The sequence below is a fragment of the Channa argus genome, chromosome 1, assembly GCF_033026475.1.
Source record: "Channa argus isolate prfri chromosome 1, Channa argus male v1.0, whole genome shotgun sequence".
In the NCBI taxonomy this organism is placed as follows: Eukaryota; Metazoa; Chordata; class Actinopteri; order Anabantiformes; family Channidae; genus Channa; species Channa argus.
The window spans coordinates 12,413,207-12,439,442 of NC_090197.1; the positions used below are offsets into that span (position 1 = coordinate 12,413,207).

A 26,236-nucleotide genomic window follows, 5' to 3' on the forward strand; every position below is an offset into this window, starting at 1 on the left:
TACAGCTCCCGCTTACCTCAACTCACGCATTCAAGTCTACAATCCTTCCCGCCCGCTGCGATCTGCCAACGAACGACGTCTGGTGGTCCCAGCACCGCACAGAAGACACCAAGCAAAACTGTTTAGCGCAATGATCCCACGATGGTGGAACGAGCTAGCAAACTCTGCACGCTCAGCTGACTCTCTCCCAATATTCAAAAAACTGCTGAAAACAGAACTCTACCGCATCATCCTATGCACCTAAATCTCATTTAAAAAAATCTTACGTTCTGCTCTTTCTCGCACTTGCATCTCTGTAAACTGTGAACACTTTTGTGATACGACTTTGCTTTGATGTTTTCTCCTTGACTTAGATTTTTGCTAAGCGTCTGCTAAATGTAAATGTAAAATTAAAAATCTAAATCTAATCAATTAATTAATTATAATGTATTATTGTGGATTAACTACTTGACATGAATAGTTACTATTAGCTCTATTAGTTAGGTGATGTTTACACATCAAATCATACAAAATATTATCATTCTGGAATTCAGAATGCAAAGTTTATAGTTTTATGGTACTTTAAATATAGGTACCATCCAGCTTGTTATCAGCAGACAGTGCAAAAGCCTGAATCTCCTATAGGGGTGTATTAGTCCCTATGGCATGGGCAGCTTTCTCATCTGGAAAGGCACCATTAATGCTGAAAAGTACGTTTTAGAGCAACATATGCTCCCATCCAGACAACATCTCTTTCAGGGAAGGTCTTGGATACTTCAGCAAGACAGTGATAAACCACTTACTGCATCCATCACAAAAGCATGCAGGAGAAGAGTCCAGGCACTGAACTGGCCTACACTAATAGAAAACATTTGGTGCATTGTGAAATAAAAAATCCGGCAACAAAGGCCCAGGACGGCAGGCAGCTGCAATTCTGCATCAGACAAGAATGGGACCACATTCCTCTCCTAAAACTCCAGCAACTGGTCTCCTCACTTCCCAGACATTTAGAGACAGTTGTTAAAAGAAGAGGGGGATGCTACACAATATTAAACATCACCCTGTTCCAACTTTTTGGGGATGTGTTGCTGCCATCATATTCAAAATGACCTAATATTTACTATGAAATGGTAAAAATGTCTCAGTTTCAACATCTGATATGTTTGTTTATGTTCAATTGTGAATAAAATATGGGGTGATGACATTTGCAAATCATTACATTCTGTTTTTATTTTCATTTTACACACTTTGTTGAATTTGGGTTGTACTCTTGTACTTTATATACTTGTAAGGGAAACTTCAAAGCCATTTAGCCCAGAAAACTTAAAAGTCAAAAACTTTAAAGGCAAATATGTGATGTAAATTACGTAATCAAAGTAATCTGTTGTCATTTCTATAAAAAAAATTAAAAGTATCAAATTTAAACGCTGTTCCTAGATGAAAGTATGGTGAAATAGTTAGGCGACAAAAACGTAGCCATAATAATAATAATAATAATATTATTTTATTATTATTATAAAACAATTCACGCGTGACCACACCCCCGTACGTTCCCACGTGCTCCTTTGCCGCAGCAGCAGTCACATGGCCGTCTCTGCTTCGCCTGCTTACTTCCTGTATCTGCGTTGTATTCCTGCGGGAGAAAAGTAACGGCTCTCGGTGTGTGTGTGCTCTCCTGCGACATAAAACAATCCCACGCCAGATCCTGACAGTTTGGACTGAAGAGAGAAAAACCCGGTTCAAGCCACCTTTAAACCGCGGTAACGTGAGGTGGTGTTCACCCATAATTCAAACTAAGGAGACATGATCACGGGTGAAGAAGGGGCAGCGGCGGGTAGTCAGCTGATACTCTGAATAACATCGGCCCTTTCGATTTAGAGAAGAAACAAACGACGCGTTTTAGCTTCCAAGAAGGACAGGGAATTCTTTTGTATATCATTTGCAGGAAGTGGTGGCTACTTGACGGTAGCTGTCAATCATACATATGTCAAAATACACAAGCTTCCCTGAGGCGATGGACGACCACAACCCCTTCCAGGTGGGTGTGATGAAGTAAACGCTATTATTAGCCTGTAATGGTGAAACCTGTCTAGGTGTGTTTGATGAATGAAAGTATTTGATAATGGTTATATTTAAAGGTGCTGGTGCTCATGTGACTTGTCTAGCTTTTTTATTCTCTATAATCTTTGCCCACTTGTAGCTGTTATTAGCTAAATCAGGGAGGATTAATGGCCCAGCAGAGCAAGTCAAGTGCATCACCTAGCCAATAGATCAACGCATTATTTGTCTGTTTTGTCTGCTGTAGGACCCTGCAGTGACTCAACACAGCAGCAATACAGGATATGCCACACTGGACCTTTACAACCCATTTGAAAAGACTACTGGGGTGAGAAATAGTTTCCTTATATGTGAGATTACAGTTTTCCAATATTGAATTTTTCCCTTTTTTAAAATCTAGATTATTTCTTGCATTCCAATTGTATTACTACTTCTGACAATTTGTAAGCACATTACTTGTCAGAGAGGGTAAAGGTTTACTGTAGTCTACAGTTTTCTCTCTTACTTTTCTATAAAAATGTAAAGGGAAATTGATCACCTAACAGGCACAGGCAGAGAGGCTCAAAGGGTCAGGGGTTCCCTGGACTAGAACCTTTGATTCCAGTGGTTGTTATCCAGACTGTCAAACAACTACAAGGAGACACAAAATCACAACCATGTTAACAAAACCACCTCAGATTTGTGGCAAAGTGGCCCAAAACTAAATGGTCACTGTATGATCAAATTATGATGAAAAAATGGTCGAAAAGACACAAAACAGCCTCAAAAACAAAAACATGTATACTGGCTAAAATGTAAAATAAACAAATATATACATAAATGGCAACAATGACATTAATACCAACTACAAGATGGTATAATTTAACAAAATGACATAAATTACTACAAAGAGGTGCAAAATTATCACAAAATGATGCACACGACAGATACAAAACACCAAAAAAAGACCAAATCAAATGCAAAGAGATTCAAATTTGCCACAAAGTGGCCCAAAACTACCACAAATTTGTAAGCAAAGTGACACTAAATGGCTACATAAATGTGCAAAATGACAATAAAATGATAGAGAATGGCTACAAAAAAGGCACAAAACAGCCTCAGAGAGCCAACAAAAAGAATCATTTGACCATGTATCATTATCTGTAAACATCGCAGTGGTAGGGTCCTGCTAAGATTAATAAAAGCGTACAAACACCTCAGATACACATTTTAGAGCTGCATGTTTATGTTGCTAGGGAACAGTTTGGGTCCACGTGTACTTCCTTTCAGCTCTTGGTATTAGCAAATACGGCAGCAATAGGAACTAAAGTTTTGTTTCTGAAGCCTTATGCCCGCTCCCACAAGTATCCACAGTTGATTGTCAGAGACACCCCTTTTGTGCAATCATGTTTCGAAATAATGGTGACTCTATCTGGTCTCTGCCTGGTACTGTAGCTGTCCTTCATCATCATTGCTCATTCCTGAGCCTTTAAAGTCACTTGACTGACATACAAGTAGGGACAAGTTATAATTGGCTTTGTTCTTTTTTATACACTATATTGCCAAAAGTATTCGCTCACCCATCCAAATAAATGAAGTCAGGTGCACAAAGCAACGTGCATAAAGACATGGATGAGGGAGTTTGGTGTGGAAGAACTTGATTGGCCTGCACAGAGTCCTGCCTTCAACCCGATAGAACACCTTTGGGTGGAATTAGAGCGAAGACTGCGAGCACTGTGTATTATGTATTTCATAAACACACTCCTAAACCTCGTGGAAAGCCTTCCCAGAAGAGTTGAAGCTGTTATAGCTGCAAAGGGTGGGCCGACGTCATATTAAACCCTATGGATTAAGAGGGATGTCACTAAAGTTCATATGGGTCTAAAGGCAGGTGAGCGAATACTTTTGGCAATATAGTGTAACATACATAGGGCTTTTAACTATTTTGCCTACAGAAAGATGGACTTAAAACACCTAATAGTTTTTATTAGCTGTTATTTTGATACGTTTACTGTTGGTTTGATATGTGTGGAACGGAAGACAAAACATGTATTTAATTTTGATGATTTACAGACTTGACATAAGTGGCTAAAACCTGGATGTTATGTGTTTGTCCGGCCCAAACTTTCTGATTCCAGCTTTTCAATCATTAATTTTTGCTGGTCTTAGACTTAGACTGTGATTATGAGTTCAAAACATTTTTAAGTTTTGGAATGCTAATTAAAACACAACAAACAATATCAGCACGTTAATTTGGACTTTGATGGGCACTTCAATCTGCATTTGTGTAGTTATTGAAATTATTAATTGAGTAATGGGAAAAATAATTGACACATTAACTGGTAATAAAAACATTTTTAGTTGTCAATGCATTTAAAGTAAAGGAATAGCAATTGTGTGTGTCTGTGTGGCCATCATTTTTTTTTAATGACAAAATGGTTCTGGTTTGGGTTTGCTTACAGTTTGTGCCACAAGAGGTTAAAGCGATGCAGGGTGCTTATTTTTTTTTCTACATATTCCAGCCTCCACCACCATATGAAGCCACCTCTCCCTCTGTCTCGCCTCTGCCTTCAGAGACCCCACCCAGCAGGACAACACCAACTGAGCCTCGCAACTATGGCTCTTATAACAGTCAGCAGGTATGCTGTGTAAAGACACTCGTTCCTGAAGTTGTCGCTTTAGACTTCAGTTAATTATCTGATGTTAACATCAATAAAGCCAGTGCCATTTGGACAAAATAGGCCTTGTTTGGGCAAATCGGCCTAAATACGGCCTTGAAACCAAATCCATACATACCATTTACCCAACTATACATTTGGACCCTCAACTACACTCAGCAGGACATTTGTACATTTAACAGCATCTCCTCTGGAACTCGCGTGTGATATCAGGTCTTTTTCGTAATTCTTTTCATAATTTATGACAGCAGCACAGCGCATCTCTGTGAAACCAGCATGCAGTGCTAAGGCATCATTCCCCTTGTGTCTTACTGTATTAGACTGCAGTTAATGCTACCACGGCAGAGCTGCTAAAGAAGCAGCAGGAGCTGGAGAAGAAAGCCCAGGAGCTAGAGAGGAGAGAGAGAGAGCTTGAATCACACAGCCTTGGACCAGGAGCAAGTAAGAAATCAGCAGAGCCAATGGAACTTTGAAAAATGCAGAATTTGTACTTAAAAACCTGCTGTAAACTGTATAGTCTACATTAATAACTTTACGCAGTGTCATACATGACTTTGGTGCTGGTAATGCTCAGAAATGGTATGTGACGCAAAGACAACAGAACACATGAAAATAGTTGTTTTAAAATGACGTCGCACTTACGTTTTTTTGAAAACCTGCGAAAGTCATAATCACCTGTCAGACTAAATTTGTGATGATGTAGTCACCTGTGATTAGAGGTACACTGACAACAAAGGCAGCACCTTACTTATCTATTTGGCATTAAAAACAGTTCATAAATGGATTATAACACAAAGTAATTCAGTTGTAAGGATATGCATGTTTTTGACTTAGTGATTTTTATTATAGTATCCTTAATTTTCTGTGTATAAACTAGCCCCATTCCAGGTGTCCACAGGAGGAAATGTAGTTTTCTTAGAAATGCTAAACGGGGGGGACTAAACATATTTTATTTTTTATTTTTTCTGTTCTTCAGCCCGTCAGAATAACTGGCCCCCAATGCCTTCGTTCTGCCCTGTGGGCCCCTGTTTCTTCCAGGACATAAATGTGGAGATCAGCCAGCGTTTCCAGCGCACTGTCACCATCATGTACTACTTTTGGATGTGTGAGTGCCTGTTATTATTACTCAGTAGTAGTACTATGTTGTCATCATTACTGTTTTAGTGGGTTGAGTACAAAGTGTCAGTATGTAGGTATAAGTTAAGCATTGTAGCTCTTTCGTGTTTTGTGTGATGTTACTATATGTGATTGGCTTGAAACTACATCTTAAACTAAAGTCTGGTATCTCACACTATAGCTAGTGAGAGAATATCTGAAGAAACTGAACGTAGAACTGACACATGCGTGTCTGACCTTTCACTGTGCTGTTTGACTAATGAGCTTGAATGTTTGCACAGAAATTCTTCACACTTCTCTGCTGAAATGAGGCAGGACCAAGCTGAAATCTATGTCCACCAAAGAGTCACCTGCCTTAACCTGGGGTATCTAAGCAAGAGACTATTAAAATTGGCTGCAATTACTCCCCCCTTCCGAGTTAAGCTAAGGAGGTTTTATTATGTATATGTTTTTGATTCACACGACTTCTTACAAATGTATGAGTTTGGATTTTGAAAGAAATAATGCAAGGCAGAAGTGAGAACACGAGAGAGATTGGGGGGGGGGGGGGGGGAGCTGGCAAAATAAATTAAGCAGAAACCAAAATGTACGTTTAAATCTGCATTTCAGCTTTTTTACAGCTGAATACTAACCACCTCCTGCCTATATGTCATTCTTCCTGTCAACACTGTTTTCTCTGCTGTATGTTTTAGTTCCCTACTGGTGTTTGTTAACTACAGATAACTCAGTTGCTTACTTCTTTCCTGATGCCTGATACAGTTATCAGTGATTGAGATTTATCAGTCACACTGAGCAGAGAAGTAAATCACTGTGTAAACAAACTAAGTACAATTCACTAGCATTAAACTAATGCAATTACAGATTTGAGCGTCACACTTTTTAAAGTGGTAGTAATAATGGAAACAAAACCGTCTTTGCTTTTTAACAGGCGTCATTGTAAAATTAATGTATATGATTAAATGAATGATTAAATATGAAAAAAAAAAAGATTATTAAAAATATGTTTAAAGAATGATAATTTTTCTCAGACATGTTCCTAAAACAAAACCTTCCTGAGTCTTAAATCTGGACCCAGGGACAACAGAAAAGCTTATTTCAACTATTCTAAAAGATATGTAGTAACATATAGCATCATATTGCATCAGCTAAAGTTCAAGTTGGCATTTCCCATAATGGGGGACTGGGTGGTGGTGGTGTCATGAATTTGTGTTCTAGTCCACAGGGCTGTTCTCTCCTGTTAAACCATTGCTTCTTCTTTTACCTGCCTTTTCCAATGTCCAGTTGGGACTTGCACGCTGCTCTTCAACCTGATTTCCTCCCTGGCCATGTTCTGTGTGGACTCTCAAGGTGGTGTTGGCCTGGGTCTGGCCATCCTCTGGGCCCTCCTCTTCACCCCCTGTTCCTTTGTCTGTTGGTACCGACCTATCTATAAAGCCTTCAGGTGTGTGGCACAACTTATCCTTCACTTTTCAGTAACTGTGTCTGGTTTTGACATTCTGACTGAATGTTACTCGGACAGTGAAATAGGATCAAGTTAGACCTGCACTTGTATGACGTCAGGTTTACTTAAATAAAAAGTGGAGATGACAGCGAATCAGTGACGCAGAATTAAGTATTAATAGTGACCTTTGATATGTGCGGTTCACTTGATAAATGTCCAAAAGGAGCCAGAATCTGAATAGGAACTTCATCTGAGAAAGGAAAAAGCGGATGTGGAACTGACAACACCAACTCACAAAGCACGTAAAGAGAAACAAACAATCTAAAAGCCAATACAATTGCTTTATATAAAATGAGAGGAAAAAACACATTACAATTCACTTGCTTTTCACTTTGTTGTGTTTAGTTGTTGTATAATATTATTTTCCTCTCCATCCTAGGAGTGACAGCTCCTTCAACTTCTTTGTCTTCTTCTTCGTCTTCTTTGCCCAAGTGGTCGTCTATGTCATCATGACCATTGGTATCCCTGGATGGGGTTTCAGGTATTACTAATAAGTAAAACATCAGATGCATATTTTCATGTAAAATGTGCAAAAAAAAAAAAACCCCAAAAAACAATCTGTGTCTGATCATCTCAGTGCTGGTATTATCTACTCACCTTCATGTTGGCTTTTTATTTTTGCACAAGAGCCTCAGTGAGCCAGCACAGACAAACACAGGTATGCTGAAACATACCTACCTAAAGGATGACTTCGCTGATTTTGAATTAGCTTTTTCTCGTTCTAGTTTGGGTTGTATGTACGAACAAACACCATTAAAGTTTCCTTTGACTTCCCTATATTAAAATATCCCTTTACTACTAGCTGATGCCTCGATCACTTGAAGGAACCGTCAGTCCAGAGATTTCATCTTGTTGCTCACACTATGGAGATTGTAATCATAGTCCACCTGCTTTTTCAGAGTTCCTCATAATCTGAACTCCTAATGATGAAAAACTCCTCCAGGTGTTGTCATCTGGAGGAGTTTTTCAGCTAAAAGCAGACAACATTTTTATATATTGGGATGTCAGAGGGAAGTTTAAAAGCCTGTCTTTACCCCTAAACTAAACCCATAGAAGGCAAGCTGAAAATTGGTGAAGTCACTTTTTAGAGCTATCAATAACATTATTGATTACATCTATAATCTTTCCACTGTGATATGCGAGTGTTTGTGATGCTCTTCAGTCAGCATGTAAACTGATTCTCCAGGCACAACCAGAAAACACCCATTACTTTCTACTTCTTCAGAAGCTCTGCTCAAGTTCATTGTGGCAGTGGAACTTTTTCTGTCGTCAGTCACCTAATATTATTAACTCTGCTTGGCTAAGTACAGGTTTTCCTTATTTGAGCTGACTGCACTGACAGTCAGTAAGAAGATGTAAATGTTATTGTCTGGACAAGATCTTTTTTTTTTTATTCTAGGCACTAATGAAGGGATGTATTGACTCCTCTCACCTTTTAAATGTCTCTCTTTTGTCATATTCCTTCAGTGGATGGATTGTAAGCCTGGCTGCCCTGAAGAACAGCATCCCTGTTGGTGTGATCATGATGATAAATGCCATCCTCTTTACTGCCCAAACTGCCATGGGGGTTGTCATGCTGAAGAAGGTGAGTTCATTTGTTTACATACAGGGAAAATTCAAAGGTAGTGATATGTACTATTCAGAGTTAGACAATAAAAATACAAGTTCTGTGGAGTATAAACACGTATATGTGACAACGTTTTTTGTTTTGTTGTTTTTTTTGTTTGTTTTTTTGTGTTTGGAGGTTGCATTAGGGGACTTGTTTTAAATCATTAGTTATCAAAAACCACCTGGTGGGACTTTTTTAAATTCTGTAGAACATTTGTGTGATCACATAAGGTAGTCACTTCAGTACAACACCTATTCCTGCTGAGCACCCTCTTGCTTAAAACCAGAATGTAGCCATTACTGATGTGACTTTACTATTACTGGTCTTTTGCTCGTTGACATAGGGGTTTTCTTCTGCAAAGGCCATTTTCACTACACTTAGCAGCCGTGCAGTTAAAATTGTTTGTGTTTTTATCCACTCTCATTTTAAACTTGTGCTCAGGTAAATTTTGATAGTGATTTGAAAATGTTTAATCTTACAGCCCTAGGGTGTACCCCTGCCTATAGCCCAGTGACAGCTGGAATAGATTACAGCATCCCTGTTACTCTTGACAGGAAAATAAAAAGTCCTTGCATTGTGTTTGAAAGTCTAGAAAATTATGGTATTTGGATTTAATAAATGCATTTGAAATGCAAGGAATTGCACGAAGGTCAAAATTACGACTAGTAGGCTTCATTCAAATAATACTTTAATGTCAATGTACTTGCAAATGCTTTAAACAATATTAAAGATGAATGGGAGGCATTATCAAACAGTGGAATTTGATTTTGTGGGTTACATTTTCTTAAATAAGTCAAATGAAGTTCTCAAGCTTTTTCGTGCACTTTCTACCTGGCATTTGCAAATACAATAAAAGGAATTCCTGCATGTGTCAAGTGTCAGCATGTTCTGCTCCTCCCTATTCCAGATCCACAGCCTGTACAGGCAGACTGATGCCAGCTTCCAGAAGGCCCAGGCTGAGTTTGCCACCGGAGTCATGTCCAATCAGACTGTACGCCAGGCTGCAGCCAATGCTGCCCAGGGGGCCCTCAGTACACCTCGGTAGACGGGCAAAAGATGGGCTGGGAGGGTAAAAAAGTGGAAGAGGAGGAGGGCCCTTTTCAGCTTCGTAGAGGTTCGGTTCAGTTATTTGCTTACAGGTGATTAGAATTTGATGGGAGGGGGTGAACAGGCACTACAATTACCCCTTGGTTACCCCCTAGGGCACGTGCATGAGATAGAGGTGGGGCTGTCTAATTTTACATCGTGTACAAGTTAGCTATATTGCCAAACCAGGAGTCAATATATCCCAAGTGTTGATTCAAGAAACAAAAAGATGGTGTGAAATGTGGAAACGATAAGATGCTGAAGCTGTATGAAATTTGGGAAAGTCATACCAAGTGCCAATTAATGCAGGGAAAATACCTTTGATATTGATAAACAAGCTCTGTGCCAAGTGGCTTAGGTCCAGCCTCGGTATTTCCCATTTTTAAATGACTTGGATGTGCGTTGTCTTTACAAGGAACCATGTATGAGGTAAATACAGAAATGTTGCCATTCTAACATCTGAATTATAACATTTTGTTGCTTAAATGTAAAACTAACACGCTGTTTTGTTAATATTCATAATGACAATGCTTATACCGTATATGTTATTGCCATAAAGATAATGTAAAGGTTATGAACAAGTGTTTTTTGGATTGTATCTGTCACTGTTTTGTTGGTGCTGCTTCTGGTTGTTATTATTACAGGTCACTGTCTTCGTTTTAATAAAAAATACATTGTCATGCCTACTCAATCTACTGCGGATACTGTTTTTATATGTTCTTGACAAAATGTTACCTGAACTTCCCACACTCCACCTAAACAAGAGTCGCGCAGTTGTCATGGAAACCGTAACCAAGGTCGTCGGGAGTAAGTTTAGCTTGATAAAACTGAAATGTTTGTTCGGGTCGGGGGTAAACTAGCTTGTCTTATATTGTGTTTTGTTAAATCTCGTGTTAAGCACGTTCTGCAGCATAACATTTTTATCTAGACTGTCAGCTTTTGTCTATAGTAACACCTAAAGCTGTGGCGGTAGTGCGTTGCTAGGAAACGGCTTGGGTGGAGTTTATATACTGGCAAGCTAAGTTAGCAGCGTTAGTCTTATAGACGTTATTGTTCTGCTCTACGCACTCTTCAACACATTTACACCGTTTTATGTTTTGAAAGACAGAGAAAGACGGTCAGAAAATTCCCCTTAAACATTTCGTGTACTCTGGCGACACCCAACACACTTCAAGGAAACTGCCTCCAAGATGTCATCCTGACAACTTGTTGAATTTCAAGCTTTCTTCTTTTAATGTTATTTGTTTGATTGATTGACAAGAAAAAAAACCACAGGTAAGTTGTATTCTTGTTGATGACTCAAAGTCTAAAAATATGTTTAGGATAATATAAATGTAAGGTTGTGCACAGTAAAAATGATATCAATGTGCCATCTGCAGCCACCTGTCCTGGACACCAAAGTCTCCTGGACCGTCAGCGGTTGAAGACTTGTATGGGCTGCCAGGCTGACGTCAGGCACTGTAGTCCCCGGCGTGAAGATGGCGGAGGCTGCCGAGACACCACAACACCGGTTTTTCTGTCACTGCTGTAAATGTGAAACAAGTCCCAAACTCCCGGTGAGTCTCATCGGAAAGCGCTTTCTTCCATTCGTGCTGGCCTGGGAATTAACCGTGCGTCAACGTAGGGAGAGATTCAGTTTTTTTTTTTGTTAGAAGTTCTTTGTCATCTAAAGGTGAAAAGATTGATTTTAAATATGTGTCCTGAAGTTGTAATTGCTTGCATCAGCAAAGCGCACAAATGCCAGCCTTTGGATGATTGTTTATGTCCGTACAGCACGCACTGTGATCCTACATTAGACGGAGACGGAGTGAAATCAGACGTTGCCATATTTAGAAGCGCCACTGTTGCCGATTTTGTGCCCGGTTGTCCACTGTCAGCTGCGTGTGAGAAACGTAAAGAGGAGTGTCACCTCATGCACCAGCAACTCGTGCACGGCCTCACAGACCGTTACATGCCGCCCGATGGCATTTTGCCCCTTTACGGTTCGATAAAGTAAAGGCCGATTGAAAGCTGTAACTTCTCATCATTTTTTTTTTTGCTCTACTGACGCATTTCACGGCACGATTACGCACAGACATTGGTATGATATAGCTGGCTTTAACGTGTGTGTGTGTGAGTGAGAGAGAGAGTGCACAACAAAACACCGCCAACAACGCTCAAACTACCCGTTTTACTTTTGTGTGCATAAAGAAACATTTGACATTTTTGAAATGTTGGTTCCTTTACTCAATCCTTGAAATGAAATGGCTACAGTATTTGCATTTTACCTTGATTTGACTTTGTATTTAAGAGTCGTTGAATTTTTTAACCGTTCCTGTAATCAATAATAAGAATCCAGTAATATACACTACTCACAAAACGTTAAGCATATTCGACTTTCGGCTGAAATTTCACAATGCACCTAAAATGCACTATAACCTTTACAGGTGAACTTAATTTGACCTTCTCTAAACCTTTGACTGCGCATGTCAAAAGTTGACTGCCCTGTTCTAAGTTTCAGTAGTTATTGCGTAACATGCTGTTCTCTAACAAGGTGATTAACCGCAAAAATCACAACATGATCATATCTGATCCATGGATCGACCACTAACTGTCCTGGTTCAATCACAATTTGTATTTAAACAGTGCCTTTCATCATGCTGTTCACATTTTCAAGACTATACATGACAATTAACAAGAACGATTTCTTGCTTCTACTTAAATGCCCAACTTTCATGATGTAATATCACTGTTTCCATAAATTTTACCCAAGAGTCACATGTCTCTAACTTTTTGTGAGTATAGTGTAGTAAGAGGTGTATATTTTTTGAAAAAGGCTGATTCTGCAGTAAGAAGTAATAATATGTTTGGTGTTTTTATATTTATACTGTGGGCTTTTAGGCCTGAACCTGTTTAGAAAAACGTAGAAAAAATCCGATCTATATGTTCATATAATCTTGTTTTTTTTTGTTGTTGTTGTTGTTTTTTGAGACAGTTTCTCTACATGTTGAGCATGAGCCTGAGAAATCACTTTCTGGAATTCTTTAACTTTTGAAGAAAACTTTAGATTATGCACTTAGTACTTCAACTTTGAGTAAAGAAGTTAAATTTTACATAACTTTTTATGGATGTAGTGAGGGAGGACATGAAGTTAGTTGGTGTGAGTGAAGAGGATGCAGAGGACAGAGTTAGATGGAGGCACATGATTCGCTGTGGCGACCCCTGAAAGGGAGCAGCCGAAAGGAAAAGAAGAAGACTTGCACTTTTGCTCAAGTATTATGTTCGTGTATTTCTGCCACCTTTAGTTATTTTAATCAGAGACAGGAAACAGAATAAGAAATAAATTTACTGCCAAGTATGTTTTCACGTACAAAGAGTTTTTCTTATCAGACGTGGCAAGACATTTATTGAAGCGCTTAAGTACAGTTTTGAGGTGACAGTGATGTGACATCCTGGTGGCCATGTGAATAAAATACATACTATATAACTACAGTGTACTTCATTTGATTGTAGTAGTGTGGTATTGGCCTCTGGAACCAGCTCAAAAAACTTCTTAGAAGAATTTTGGGGGTTATAGTTGCTGATAAATGCCAATATTTTTGGAATGAGATGAAAAGTTGGAAGCCTTACACTTTTGGAAACATGTTGGATAGTTTATTGTTTTGTTTTTCTCTTTAAGGATTTTGTCTGCCCCAGATGTGACTCTGGCTTCATTGAGGAGGTGGCAGAAGACTCTAGGTATATCAATGTTTTGGTTTTTTCACAATTTAAGTTGTAAAGCAAACATTTCTGTTTTTTAAACAATGTTGTGAAGCATGTTCCCCAAGTATTAAAATGCATGACGCCCACTATAGCCTCATGCCTGAAACATGGATAATTTAAAAAAGTATAAAGTTTTAAAATACAAAACTCTCTGACTCTTACCAGTAGTGTTTTTTCATTTTACATCCCTGATATTAAAAACGATTTTGATTTTACTTTTTCCAGTCTCCTGCAGGACAGTACATCTATAGCCAGTGAAGATTCAAACTCATTGTTGTCAGAAGTATGTCTTTTAAAAATGTCCTTTTAATTAGGGCACTCTTTTTTTCTCTAAGGTTTTGTTTGACACATTGCCTCTCTGCTCCCTCTAAGTTATGGCAACTCCTGTTTATGGAGCGCTCTGCACTGCTGTCACATCCACCCTCATCAGAGTCCCACCCAGATAACAGCAACCAGGTGTCGGATGTTCAGAGCCGTCCCTCTCTTGCGTCACTGGGCACTGCCGAAGATATAGAACCTGAGTCTCTTCACCAGCCTGAACAAGAGACTTCATCCAGACTTAATCAAGCTCCTGGAGTGGAAGGGTGTGTGGACATGGTACACAGATACATAACCTGTGTGTTCTGAACTTTGCAACTGTAAAAGTCCTTTAGTATTGCACTTGATTCAGCTACGTTTGAGACCTAATGAATATGCTATATAACAATCCTAGGCCCTATGCCTGCAGTTATTTTAACCAGATAGAACAGCTGCCTATGTCAATGGATGCAATTGTTCCAGCATGGCATGGATTGAAATGGTTGATTGTACAGGAATGTCTGTCCTTTTAAAGCACACTAAAACACATGATTGCTCTGTGTTTTTTTCTTGTTAAGAATTGTGCAGCAGTTCTTAGCTGGCCTGTTTGTTAACAACGGAAATCCCGGTGCTGCACCAGCTGCACTGTAAGCGTTTTTTAGATTTTCGATTCATGTCATTTACTTTTGATGTCATCTGAAGTTGTGTAACAACCTCCATCTCGGTCTCTCCCACCCTCTTTCTGATTGTATCTCAGATCCAACTTGCTACAGTTGCACTCAAACCCTGGAGACTACGCCTGGGGTCAGGGAGGCCTAGATGTTATCATTACTGAGGTCAGTGATATCTCAGTGGTCCTGTTAAAGACTAGTGACCCCCATTATATGTTGTAATGTACTTTTTTTAACATTCAGTCTTAATCTTATCCTTAAGATTATTTTTACTAAACTGTTTTCTTTGTTTCCTATGCCTATACTGTACATGCTATATGAAATTCTCCTACCACTACCCTAGTTGTTAGGACAGTTGGAGAACACAGGTCCACCCCCTGCAGAAAAGGAGATGATCTCATCCCTGCCAACAGTTTGCATCTCTCAGGAACAGACAGGTTGGAGCCCCAGTTGTACTGCACACCGACTCTATCATTATTACTGATTATTGATCTCCCTGTGCTTGCGTGGGTGTTCTCAGGTTCCTCCTCCCACAAAGACATGCATGTTAGGTTAATTGGTGACTCACAGTGTTCCGTAGGTGTGACTGTGAGCATGAGTGGTTGTCTGTTTGTGTTTGCCTCTATGTGTTGGCTCTGAGATAGACTGTGCAGAGTGTACCTCACCTCTTGGCCAGTCACAGCTGGAATCGCCTCCAGCCCCCCCCACGACCCTAAACACAATAAGTGTTTAAGATAATGGTTTGATAAATGGATGTATTGGACATTGATTTCAAAAGTCTAGCTTTTAGCAGTTTGTATTGAAATGTTGCTGCTTTGCAGTTAAGCTCTACAGTAAATACAGCCTTTGCTTTCCCCCTACCTTTCCTTCTTTTATTTTTTGTTCATGCCTCCTGTTTCTACCACTTCTTGTCATTAACTTCCTTCCTACCTTGCCTTTCATTATCCTATTTTTCCTTCCCTACTATTACCTCCTGCTTACTTTTTTCTTCCATTTCAGTCTTGTATCCTCTCTACCCTCTTTATTTTACTTTGCATGTTCATGTCTTTCCATTCCTCTTCTCTTCCCTTCCCTCTCCTAACATTTCTCTTTGCCTTTGTGCCCTCCTACCAAGTGTCCTTCCTCTTAACTCTCCTTTCCACCTCCAATGTTTTTCCTTCCTGTTATGTTTCTGTACCTCTTTAAACTTCTGCTTTCCTCTTTCTTTATATCTTTCTCTCCTGCTGTCTTCTCCTTATCCCACAATCTTCCACCTTTCTTCCATGTTTCCTTCCCTCCTCTCATCATTCCTTTTTCCAATCTATCTTTACTTTACTTCTCCTTATTGTAAAGAGATCACAAATGCTGTAGAGCATTGGCATGTCATTAAAAAATGTGTTTTGGCATGAATGCAGAATATTTCTGAAAGGTAGTTACTCTTGATTAATAATGAGCTGTTAACGGAAAAAGCAAGCTATGCTCGCCAAGGATATATACCCCAAAATAGTTTTACCCATGTATTAAAATGAATAATTGCTGTTTTAACACAATTCATTCACAATTTATTAAATGTTAGGTGAAAGCATTTAAAAAATATTTGCTGTAAGTATGAAAGCTGCTAAATCTTTATTTACACATGAAATGACAGAGCTGCATTACAAATGTATCACTTTGTCACAATGTAGATCCGACTTGCTTATTTGACATGTGATGAATCATTAAACATTTTATGACTGGGTTTTTCTGTATCTACTTATCTTTTTCTCAGGCACACACTCATCTGCCTCTGTTTTTTCTTATTCTCCCCCCCAGACTGCAGAATGGAGTGTCCAGTTTGTAGGGAGGAGTATTCATTAGGGGAATCTGTCAGGAAGCTACCCTGTCTGCATTACTTTCACAGTGAATGTATAGTACCTTGGCTGGAGTTGGTAAGGATGAGGAGTGGTTGTGGTTACTGGGCTCATGTGTTTCAAGGTCTATTAGATTTGTCATCAAGGTTTTCACAGTGTGTCACACATCCTAACTTATAGGCTCTAAAGACAAAATAGAAACCTTTTTGTTAACAGACATGCAATACTGTAAATGCTGATTTTTGTCTGCAGATAAATATGATTTTTACTCCTCTCTCTCAGCATGATACATGCCCAGTGTGCCGCAAAAGTCTTGACGGTGTCGACAACAGCCTCCTACCCACAACAGAACCATCAGAAGCCCGCTCCATCAGGACAGAGCAACAGGGGAGGCAGGCGAGCTGAAAGCCAGGCTATGCAACTCTACCTCTTTTTTTGTTTTCAAGAGACATGTTCCTCAGACTCTCCCTCTGCATTGACTGCTTTTAAACGATACATATTACAGGCATCAAAGTCATAACATGCACCTCTACTAATTGTTAAGATTCACTACACACTGACGGACCTGGCAGTTTGCTGAAAATGCAGGTGATGTGCCCTTCTCGCTACACTGCCCTATAAGATGGTTTTCTGAATGACTGCCTTTGATGTCATGAACTAATCACCACTGAGCTGCCGGCGGTTGTCATAATGATGGGGATTCACAGATTTATGAAGTAACAAGGCGTCATAAGGCATTTCACAAGCCAGTTTCTTAATTCAGTAGTTTGACCTTTTTCCACAGTTCGTCTCCATAATTAAAGCTCAAACCTGTGAACTTTACCCTCTGCTCTCTTCTTTCTTCTATTGTATTTAAAATTACAGCAATATATTGTTTTCTTACAGAAAAACAACAATTAATTGTAATCTAGTTTTAGAACTTATCTTGTATTCTATTACAATTAGAGAAATTACCTGGCAACTAAAGTTGCCAGTAAATAGCTCTTAGTAGTTCACAGAACAATAAGCTGCTGTAAAATGTTTTCATAATACATTACATACAATACATATTCAGAAATGTTTTAAATGACACCTTAGTGCAAAAGTAATCCAAAATCCACATTGCAAAACAAAAAATAAACAAAAAACTTTTATTAAAAGTCATGTTTTAAATAGCTTTAAGAACATGAGATTAAAGAGTCCTCATCTTTTGTACAGTATATGACTTATGCTCAAAGCCATTGCCTGAAGAGAAAAAGATTGACACTTGTTTTCTTATGCATTTTCCCAGTTGTATTGGTTCCAATGAAATAAATGAAAATCATAAAATTACATAAATATAAAATTAATCACAAAACTGATCACAGCTATTCACAGCTATGACAGCAAAATCCCTATGATTATACAAGAAAAACTCATCATTTGCCCTTACAAAATGAAAATTGGGCTCTCCAAGCTGAAGCAGGGAGTAGTAACAGATATACAGTGACTTATACGATGGAAATGTGGGGTTCTTAACAGTTAATACTGATGTACTTTTATCAACGCGAAGTCTGGTTAGATATTTCTCAACCAGCCTCAGCTCGGATGGACAACAGCAGCATGAAACTATTGCACCAACATACCATTTAGTAATTTTTTATTTTTTTGTCCTTTCAGCTTATCCAGTGAGTTCCCGTGGGTCGCCACAGCGGATCATTGTCTGCATGTTGATTTGGCACAGTTTTCCTGTACGGCGGATGCCCTTCCTGATGCAACCCTCCCCAGTTTCTACCGGGCTTGGACCAGCACTGCACAGCTGGGGAGGGGTTCAGTATCTTGCATATGGCCAGGACCGAGGATCGAACCACTGACCCTGTGGTCCGTGGACAAATACAGCCGCCCGTACTCATTACTAAAAATATTGTCAAGGTTTAAATGTCCTTCAGCAGTTGACCTAATTTGCTGCTGGTGTTGTTGATGTGGAGATGTTGGGAATTTAGCAAAATTACTTTAAAACTGGTCTAAGTCTGATTAATATGCCAATGGACACAATTCAATTCCAAATCTTTTAGCTAGTTAATTCACCTAATAGCACAGATTGGCCTGTGTTTCTGCACAACTACTCTCAAAAGATCTGCCATGCCATTGTAATACAAGGAAGTAGTTCTGTGGTGGTATAAACTTTTAGAGCTAAAGTAAAGAGATTTTGACTCCCTAAATGAGCAGAGTTTTACTGCTTATCTCCATTCTAAAATATCTCACTTATTTTATAACCACTTCAATTTTAGGGTTGGATTTTCATAGTTTCTTAATTAGTAAATTCCACATGAACCTTTTTCCTGTCTCCTCTCTACCCTCTGAGATATGCAACATCTCTTTTTTAAATATATGACATAAATCTGCAATTTAACGTGCAGTGTGGACAAAGGTTACCAGCTGTGGAGTCACTGTCATGTAACCTAAAGCAGAGGCAATGTGACAATAAATGGTTTAACCGCAACTGAAATAATAAATAATTTACGACATACAGGCCTGAGTCAGCTAATGGTTGCTTCATCTGCTCAAAGCTACAAAAATAACACACAGAGTTAGTTTGTACAGTACTCACCGGTTCATAGAGCGCAGCACAAACAGAACAGTGGAGGAAAGGAGGGGGAGGTTGTGGAGGACTCGGATCTCTGGCTGGGGTTTTCAGGTCGGGACTATAGCTGTATCAGGCCGAAGGCATCTACTGCTCACAGGGTCAAGGCTGTTACTTGCTCCTCTCTGTCTAATAAATGCAAATGTCCTCTCCTCAGTCACTTCTGTCAGCTAAATGCTCACAGACTATCACACTGAGCTGGTTTTAGTTTTAGACAGTACTTAATAACAATAAATACACCAACGCCATGCTAATGTTACTAATTAGCATTATACCCATCAAACAATTAGTATGATATTACAAATGCACACAAGTAGTTACCTTCTGGAAAATTGCAATAAGGTCTAAACTAGGTAGTATTACTTTGAAACGATGCAAAGGTATGGAGTCATTCACAAACAGCATTAGTGTAACTAGTCTTTCCCGCTGTCTTTGCCCTGTTCCCAACCAACCGGCAGCTTCACCCTTCGGTGTTGCTGGGGTCACAAAACCTTAGTTAAAATAATGGGAAATTACAGTCAGTCTTACAAATAAGACAATTTAGTATAAATAAGACAATTTCTCAAAGAAAGGACTGTTCCTCCTCTGCTTAGGTCTTAAAAAGTTCTTGTTCCTCTTTCAAATTCAACCGCCAAATTCAAATGTGTTCAGCTGTAATGTGCATCATCTACCCACCCTAAATGGAACAGGGTAGACAGGATGTTTTATTTTATATAATTGGATCCCTATTAGACAACACCTTACAATAGAAAAGCGGAAAACTGCCATCTGATAACAACAAACACAAGCCAAAAACCTTCACTTCTGAGAAGCTGCAATCAAAAATATTTAGCATTAAATTCCAGAATAATTCCTTATAAATATGGCCAATCATTATAAAGCTATATAACTCAGTGTTTTCAAGTCTGTCTTGAAACAATAGATGGGTGTCCACATGAGCAATGCAGCAGGTTTTCTCTAATTATTCATGCTGAACAGAAGCCCTGCAAGATATTACATCCTAAAACAGTGGTGGCCGAACACATTTACTCGTTAAGCTTAGGTTGAGGCATTCTGCATTATAAAGTCGTTAGTACACAATTATCTACATTTACATGGCCATTGCTAACTTTAGATGATCGTCTCACCCCAACTTATCCCCGAGGACAAGTTTTTGTATGTATTTATATATATTTTTTGCACAAAGAATAGACTGGGGATTGTGTCCCTAATCATTTACATGGACAGTGTAATAAAATCTATTGAGGCCAGAATGACTACAGCAAGGTATTCACAGCCGACAGGTGTTTTACGACACACTTGGAAAACGTGAACCTGTCCGTCTACGTCAGCAAGCTGATAATTAGTCAACGGGCTGAATGTTTTACCTCTAACAGAGCAGAACAACAACGTGCTTAAAGAGCAGAATGATTTATTTATAGGCTGCAGGGCTCCCGTTGCTCCTGTCCTGTTTATACACTGTAAGATGATGTTGACACTCTCTTTGGCCGGGCGCCGCCAGCGTGACAGTTGACTGTTGCATACCAGCAAACACACCCTCGCCCAGCCGAAAACTCTCGGTGGCAACTGAAAAGAGCGAAATACTGATTCACAGACATTTTTCTCAATGAGTTGGTACCGCAGGAACCGCATAGGACCGACATTTGCTCTCCCCATCTCCTCTCCGCCCCTCTCCTCTTGCCCTCCGCCTTTCTCGGCCCGTCCTCCTCCCTCTCTCCCTCCCTCCTCTCCGCGACTGAGAATGCCCGTGTTGTACCGACACAGTAGCGATACGGGCTGAGCAGACATGGAGGCCCGATTAACGAGAGAGGCCCGTTTTGACATATCCAGGCCCAGCTAACGGCGAGTCAGAGTGGATTTCGGAGCATTTCGGGAAATATCAGAGTCACCAGTTGCTGTTAGGAAAAGGGATTTAAGCACCGAGGAAGAAGAAATAGAGGACGATCCATTTCGGGTCTCTGTTGATTCAACGCAGCCGCCATTTTGTTGACAGTTAGTGTTTTTTAATAACCTACACGGCGCAGCATCTGTTATTTTACACCACTGGAATATATTTCGCCACATTTTGCGTATGTATTTCCACTGATTTATTTATGCGTCCGTCTATGGACCAACGCTGGGGGATTTATGTGGTTTAGCTAACTTGCTAGTGCATCGTTAGCTATCGTAGCTGAGATGTAGTAACACGAGTGCCTATGAGAATGTGACGGAGATGTAGGATCATGTACATCAGTTGTCCAGGGTTTTTTTCATATTCACTCGCTGCGCACAAAGTAGATGAAAGCTGCGTTTACTACTCATTTACAGGCTACATATAATCTAAGTTAATGCTGTGCACGGCGAAATGTGCCCACACCGTCCCCAAACTGGCTGCTGATAGATGGCTAGTTAGCCACTGCCAGTGCCATTGATACAAAACGCAGCGCAGACTGTCTATTATTGTAGGGATGATAGCAGCTAGCTTGTTCTAAAATAAACACAACCCTTTCGCAATACGCGGGGTATATTAATTGCTAAGTGCCCACGCCATTCCCACTACTTTACTACAGTGCATGCTAATTAAGGTGAATATTGGGACATATTTGAAGGGTGATGCTTTAATTGCTGCATCTGGGCTTAATGTTAACGCTACACCATCTCAACTTAGTGTTTCAGAGTTGGCAAGGCTAACAATCACATTTTGTAGATGGGCAAGAGCTGTGTGCACTGATTTCTCCATGAGACATGTGGCTGCATAAAAGATTATTACCAAGTTATAACCCATCTGGCACGCCTGCAATCGGCATAAACATTTGTCGTGCAATAATAGTTTAAATACAAGGGACAAGGCACTTATGTTTTAAGTTGCGCCTTTCGATTTGGGACGTGTTTTAATTTTAGAACTTAAAAGCAGCAATATACGCCAAATCTGATATATTTTTAAATGTTTTGGTTTTCGGCAATTTAGCACTTTGAAGATAAATATGCGGCCACCAAAGTGATGCACACGAAGGGAGGAAGCAGAGCCAAATAATGTGAACACCGTTTCTGGACAATTACAAAGGTGAGCGGATATGATGCATATAGTTTACTAAATCATATTATATACTGTTCCTTTTTTCCAGCCCTTTCAGTGGATTCTATAGTCTAATGTTTACTAAATTATTTCTCGAGTGCATACACTGTCAACTGAACGACTTTGAGAAACTGAAAAACCATGTCTCTGAGGCAGGATTTCCTTTCGATTGAGACAGTAACTATGTGTATGACTAAACGGGGATGGATTTGCTGAGTTACTATATGAGTACTTGCAGTGAAAATTGCGGGTGACCGTAGCTTGTAGACTGTTGAGTTATTCCCTTGAGGGGCAGTGTTGACTGAACAGGAAACCGAAAGCAGATAACGTTAGTTCGTTTATTCAGTTTTCCGCAGGTCAACCACGTTTTTTTGCATAAGCAATTAAAAGTGTGAACACAAATTTATGTGCTATTATTATAAGCTAATTACTAAATTAACTTCTGGTCTGCGACAGAGGATGTTTGCACTGTGCTTGTCTCACTGACACCTGTCATTGCGGTCCGATTTATCGCAGCTTCTACTGTCTTTATCTTTGAGATTCAAACACTACAGTCGCCTTGTTTTATTTAAGCCCGTGGTCGTTACGGTTATGTTTGTGCACTTCCCCTTTTAGATAATACAGCCTAATGGTTGTAGTTTCGGAATTGGCTGCTTTCCCCATTGTGCATGTCTTTTTATTTTTAAAGTTGTAGTAAAGCCCTGAAAATGACACGGATCTCTTAGGTGCAGACTCCAGCCCACATGTGAATAATGTGGGGCGGGTGGGCTGGTTACTATCGCTATGGCCAAAGGGAAATCAGCAGTTATGAACAACGTGTGCAAAAGAGAGGAGGGAGGGTTAGGGGAGGAAAGAAATGGGAGGGGGCGCGGGAAGTTGTTTACTACGTTCCTGCCTGCTCTGCCATTTGTTAGTTTCTTGGCCTGATATTGATTATTGATCCTCTGTTTTTCATATTAATTTGTTCTTGTGTTTTTATATCCTTTCTTTTGCTTTAGCTCATGGTTATTGCTCTGAAATTAAAGGAGTCAGGCAAACAGCAGACAGGCATGACTGATATCTGTTTTTAAAACCAGTACTTTGGCTATTGTGTTGTTTTGCAGTATGAGTGTAAAAAAACAAAATGACTGAAATGTATTCTTAACTGCTTTGTAAATACAAAAGTGTCTAGATGCTTAACATAAAAACAGTATCTGTTACTGTTAAAGCATATCAATCATACATTGGAAAGTCATTCTGCCTTGTATCAGGTCATTTACAGGCGAGTAAGTGCCAGTAAGTGACATGGCTTAGCTAGTTAGAGGTGAGAGGAATGTTTTGACTCTCCAGGAGGCTTTTCTCTAGACTTCTGTCAGTAGCCTCTCACGGACTTAGGTACTACTGTGGCTTAATTTTCGCTGCTGTCCGTCTGTGGAAGCAGCTAGTAACACTGAAAGCATTTACTATAAAAGAATGAGGAGAATATTTGTCACTCTGCGTAAGAAGGACACAGGGAACATGGGGGATGGTGGGCGAAATGTGTTTCTGATTAAAGTAGGAACAGTGACTTTAGTTTGTGTTCTGTTCGTCTTGCTTTCCAAGTTTGTGAAATAGAGGAGAAAGAGGATGGAAAAGCGTAAAGAAAACAGTGAAAGAACACAGAGATTGATGGAGTGTTAAGCACAGAGGGACGTGTGATTTGAGTTTGGTATGTGTAGCGAGGGGGAGTCTGCAGTTTTGAGGCGAAATGGAGTGAGTAATTGAAGTAAACACAGAATGAGGGCGTGGGGGAACTACAGGCCAGACTCCAAAAACTGAGCTGCGTTTACTGTGTGGTTTGACAAAAAAACCCTCTACTACTGTTTTCCACAGTTATAATCCAAAACAAACATGGTCTAAACTCTGAGTAGGGCATATTCCTTTTTTTTTGTCTTGCTGTGATGTACTGATGTGATGACTTATATTACTTCTCTGAGCCTCCATTAAGTGGCTCCTTTAGTGCTTTTTACTAATGTAGGGCACAGAGAAACCGCCGGCACGTTGACGCTCTATCACTTACTCTCAGTTGCTGCTGGCAAAGGCTGAAAAAGGCGGCTGGATCCTCTGTGTAGTCCCAGAGGGCCCAATCTGCTGAGGTCACAGTTCTGAATAGCCTCCAAATGACTTCACCCCCAGAAAGCACCTGCTTGGGGGTGAATCCGCATTAAATCACTCAGTGGCCATGGGGAATTGTAGACAACTTCATTGAATTGGACTGTCCTCTAAGGAGCGTAGTCAAGAAATGTGCTGCCCTCTGCTGCTTTGCTAACGTGGAGTATGAGCAACCCTCCACGATCACGGGAAGCTGTTTCACTGCAACTTATGTGCAAACTGTGGGATTAACCATTTACACTGGAATCTGTGGGCTTTGTAGTTTTCAGGTGAACAATTTAGAGTCCTTGAAACTAAGGTTAAAATTCTCAGGTAGTAGAGCTTTGGCAGAGTAAATAGGTCACAGATTGTTTCTGGCTGTGAGGACGAACACACTATAGAAAGTCACCCAGACAGGATGAAGGACCTCCTCTAGCCAAATAGATGATACAAATGTGCTCCCTGTTTGGTCCCCACTATCATTCAGTACATTTTTTACTTCTCAGATGTAGGGCACTGTTTAAAACTGTCACTGATGATCTGACTGGTCGATGTTGCGTTGACTAATATTGGATTTGTTTTTGGCTTCTCCACCCTCCTTTTCTCTCTCTCCCTCCTATACCCATTTCTACTCTTACAGTTGAAGGACGGAAAAAGAGGTCTGGACAAACGAGGAAGGGAGAGAAGCCAACTCAAAACAAGGAGAGCTTCACTCTCACCTTTACCCCCCTCCCCCTTTCCCCCCTCCACCCCCACCCCTGACAAAAACTCTACCTGGCATCCTACACACCCCTCCCTTGTAAACCTGCACACCTACAAAATTTCTGATGGATCAGAAGATTCATGGGGGAACTGCAACCCCGCCACCTCTTCTTTCAGGTACTGGGGGAGAGCGAGAGAAGGAGGGAGGAGGTGGAAAAAAAGAAGATGATGAGGAAAAGAAGAGAGACAGGGAGAAGGAAGGAGTCGTTACAGTCTCTGCTGGTGCTGGAGGGGCAGGCACAGGTGTTTCAGGAGGCCCCGCCGGTGACCAGTCCCACTTCTCCATCAAAGAGAGCAGCCTTTCTGAGGGTAATGTCAAACTTAAGATTGGCCTTCAAGCGAAGCGCATGAAGAAGCCGCCAAAGATCTTGGAGAATTATGTGTGCCGACCAGCCTTCAGGGCCACTGTGAGGCATACAGGCCGTGGAGGAGGCAGTACTCGTGGAAACCGTGCGGGGGCTGTAGTGGATGGAATGGGGACTCAAAGCCAGAGTCCTTCACATGGCAGGGAAAAAGACACTGAGAAGAGTCCCAATGTCAACACACCATCCCAATCATCTACATCTACCCCCTCTTCCAAAGCTCCTACACCACCTCCTCCTGCTGTTTCTCCCGCCAGCACTACCATCTTGTCAACCTCTCAAGTGAATGGGAGCGCTTCAGTAAAAAGGGTAAGCAGGGAAATAATTGTCAGTTTATGTATTTTGATTCCACAATGGATTTGCACTTTGATGAAAGTGAACATGCAATTTACAGTCAACATGTTTACCATTTTTTTTATGTTCATTTTGTGCACAGATTTGTGTATTTACGTTGATTAAAATGTTATAAGTTAGTCATCAGTAAGGCAGTGGTCTATAACAAGGTTACCCAAGTAAGTATCATGTTTTTGCACAGAAGAAGTGGAGTGCATAAAGTGTTCTTTATTTGTCCTTGTGTTCTTTTAGCCTGTCTCTATTCATCATGTGCCACCTCCTTCAGTCTTCCTCTGTCTGTCATTTATTCTCTGTCTCTGCCTGACCATGTCCTCTCCACCCCCTCCCCTTTATGACCTTTTTCTCTAACTCTCCCACTCTGTCCCCAGTCTGACCCTGATGAGCGTTATTAAATTGAGCGTAACTTCTTCGCTGGCTATGCATGGGAAGCAGCACTTGACAAAATAAT

At 40.2% G+C, this 26,236-nt stretch overlaps 3 protein-coding genes across 5 annotated transcripts in view; all 3 read left to right on the forward strand.

Annotated features, from left to right (window-relative positions):
- Window positions 1-1,570: 1,570 nt before the first annotated feature.
- On the forward strand, window positions 1,571-10,692 carry scamp3 (secretory carrier membrane protein 3). 2 transcript variants are annotated; one of them, XM_067497867.1, is made up of 9 exons: window positions 1,576-2,017; window positions 2,285-2,365; window positions 4,539-4,655; window positions 5,015-5,135; window positions 5,671-5,799; window positions 7,092-7,251; window positions 7,691-7,792; window positions 8,779-8,896; window positions 9,828-10,692. In XM_067497867.1, the coding sequence occupies exons 1-9, from the start codon at window positions 1,964-1,966 to the stop codon at window positions 9,963-9,965; spliced, it is 1,020 nt and encodes a 339-aa protein (XP_067353968.1). In that variant the 5' UTR covers window positions 1,576-1,963; the 3' UTR covers window positions 9,966-10,692. The 2 variants fall into 2 exon arrangements, with proteins under 2 accessions (XP_067353977.1, XP_067353968.1); XM_067497876.1 differs by lacking the exon at window positions 4,539-4,655 and having other exon boundaries at window positions 1,571-2,017.
- Window positions 10,693-10,807: 115 nt separating this feature from the next.
- Window positions 10,808-17,378, forward strand: rnf115b (ring finger protein 115b). Its single transcript, XM_067497888.1, has 10 exons — window positions 10,808-11,281; window positions 11,386-11,562; window positions 13,665-13,723; window positions 13,973-14,030; window positions 14,120-14,331; window positions 14,623-14,691; window positions 14,802-14,880; window positions 15,059-15,152; window positions 16,507-16,622; window positions 16,827-17,378. Exons 2-10 carry the CDS (start codon window positions 11,485-11,487, stop codon window positions 16,947-16,949), a joined length of 888 nt encoding a protein of 295 aa, XP_067353989.1. The 5' UTR covers window positions 10,808-11,281; window positions 11,386-11,484; the 3' UTR covers window positions 16,950-17,378.
- A 3,402-nt stretch (window positions 17,379-20,780) lies between these two features.
- Window positions 20,781-26,236, forward strand: part of ash1l (ash1 (absent, small, or homeotic)-like (Drosophila)) — a 29,314-nt gene continuing 23,858 nt past the window's right edge. The window contains exons 1-3 of one of the 2 annotated variants that reach the window (XM_067497902.1): window positions 20,781-21,215; window positions 22,094-22,189; window positions 24,951-25,743. In XM_067497902.1, the coding sequence (XP_067354003.1) occupies window positions 25,138-25,743 (606 nt within the window). In that variant the 5' untranslated portion in view covers window positions 20,781-21,215; window positions 22,094-22,189; window positions 24,951-25,137. The remainder of the gene's footprint in view (window positions 21,216-22,093; window positions 22,190-24,950; window positions 25,744-26,236) is intronic. The other variant, XM_067497913.1, reaches the window with a different exon arrangement.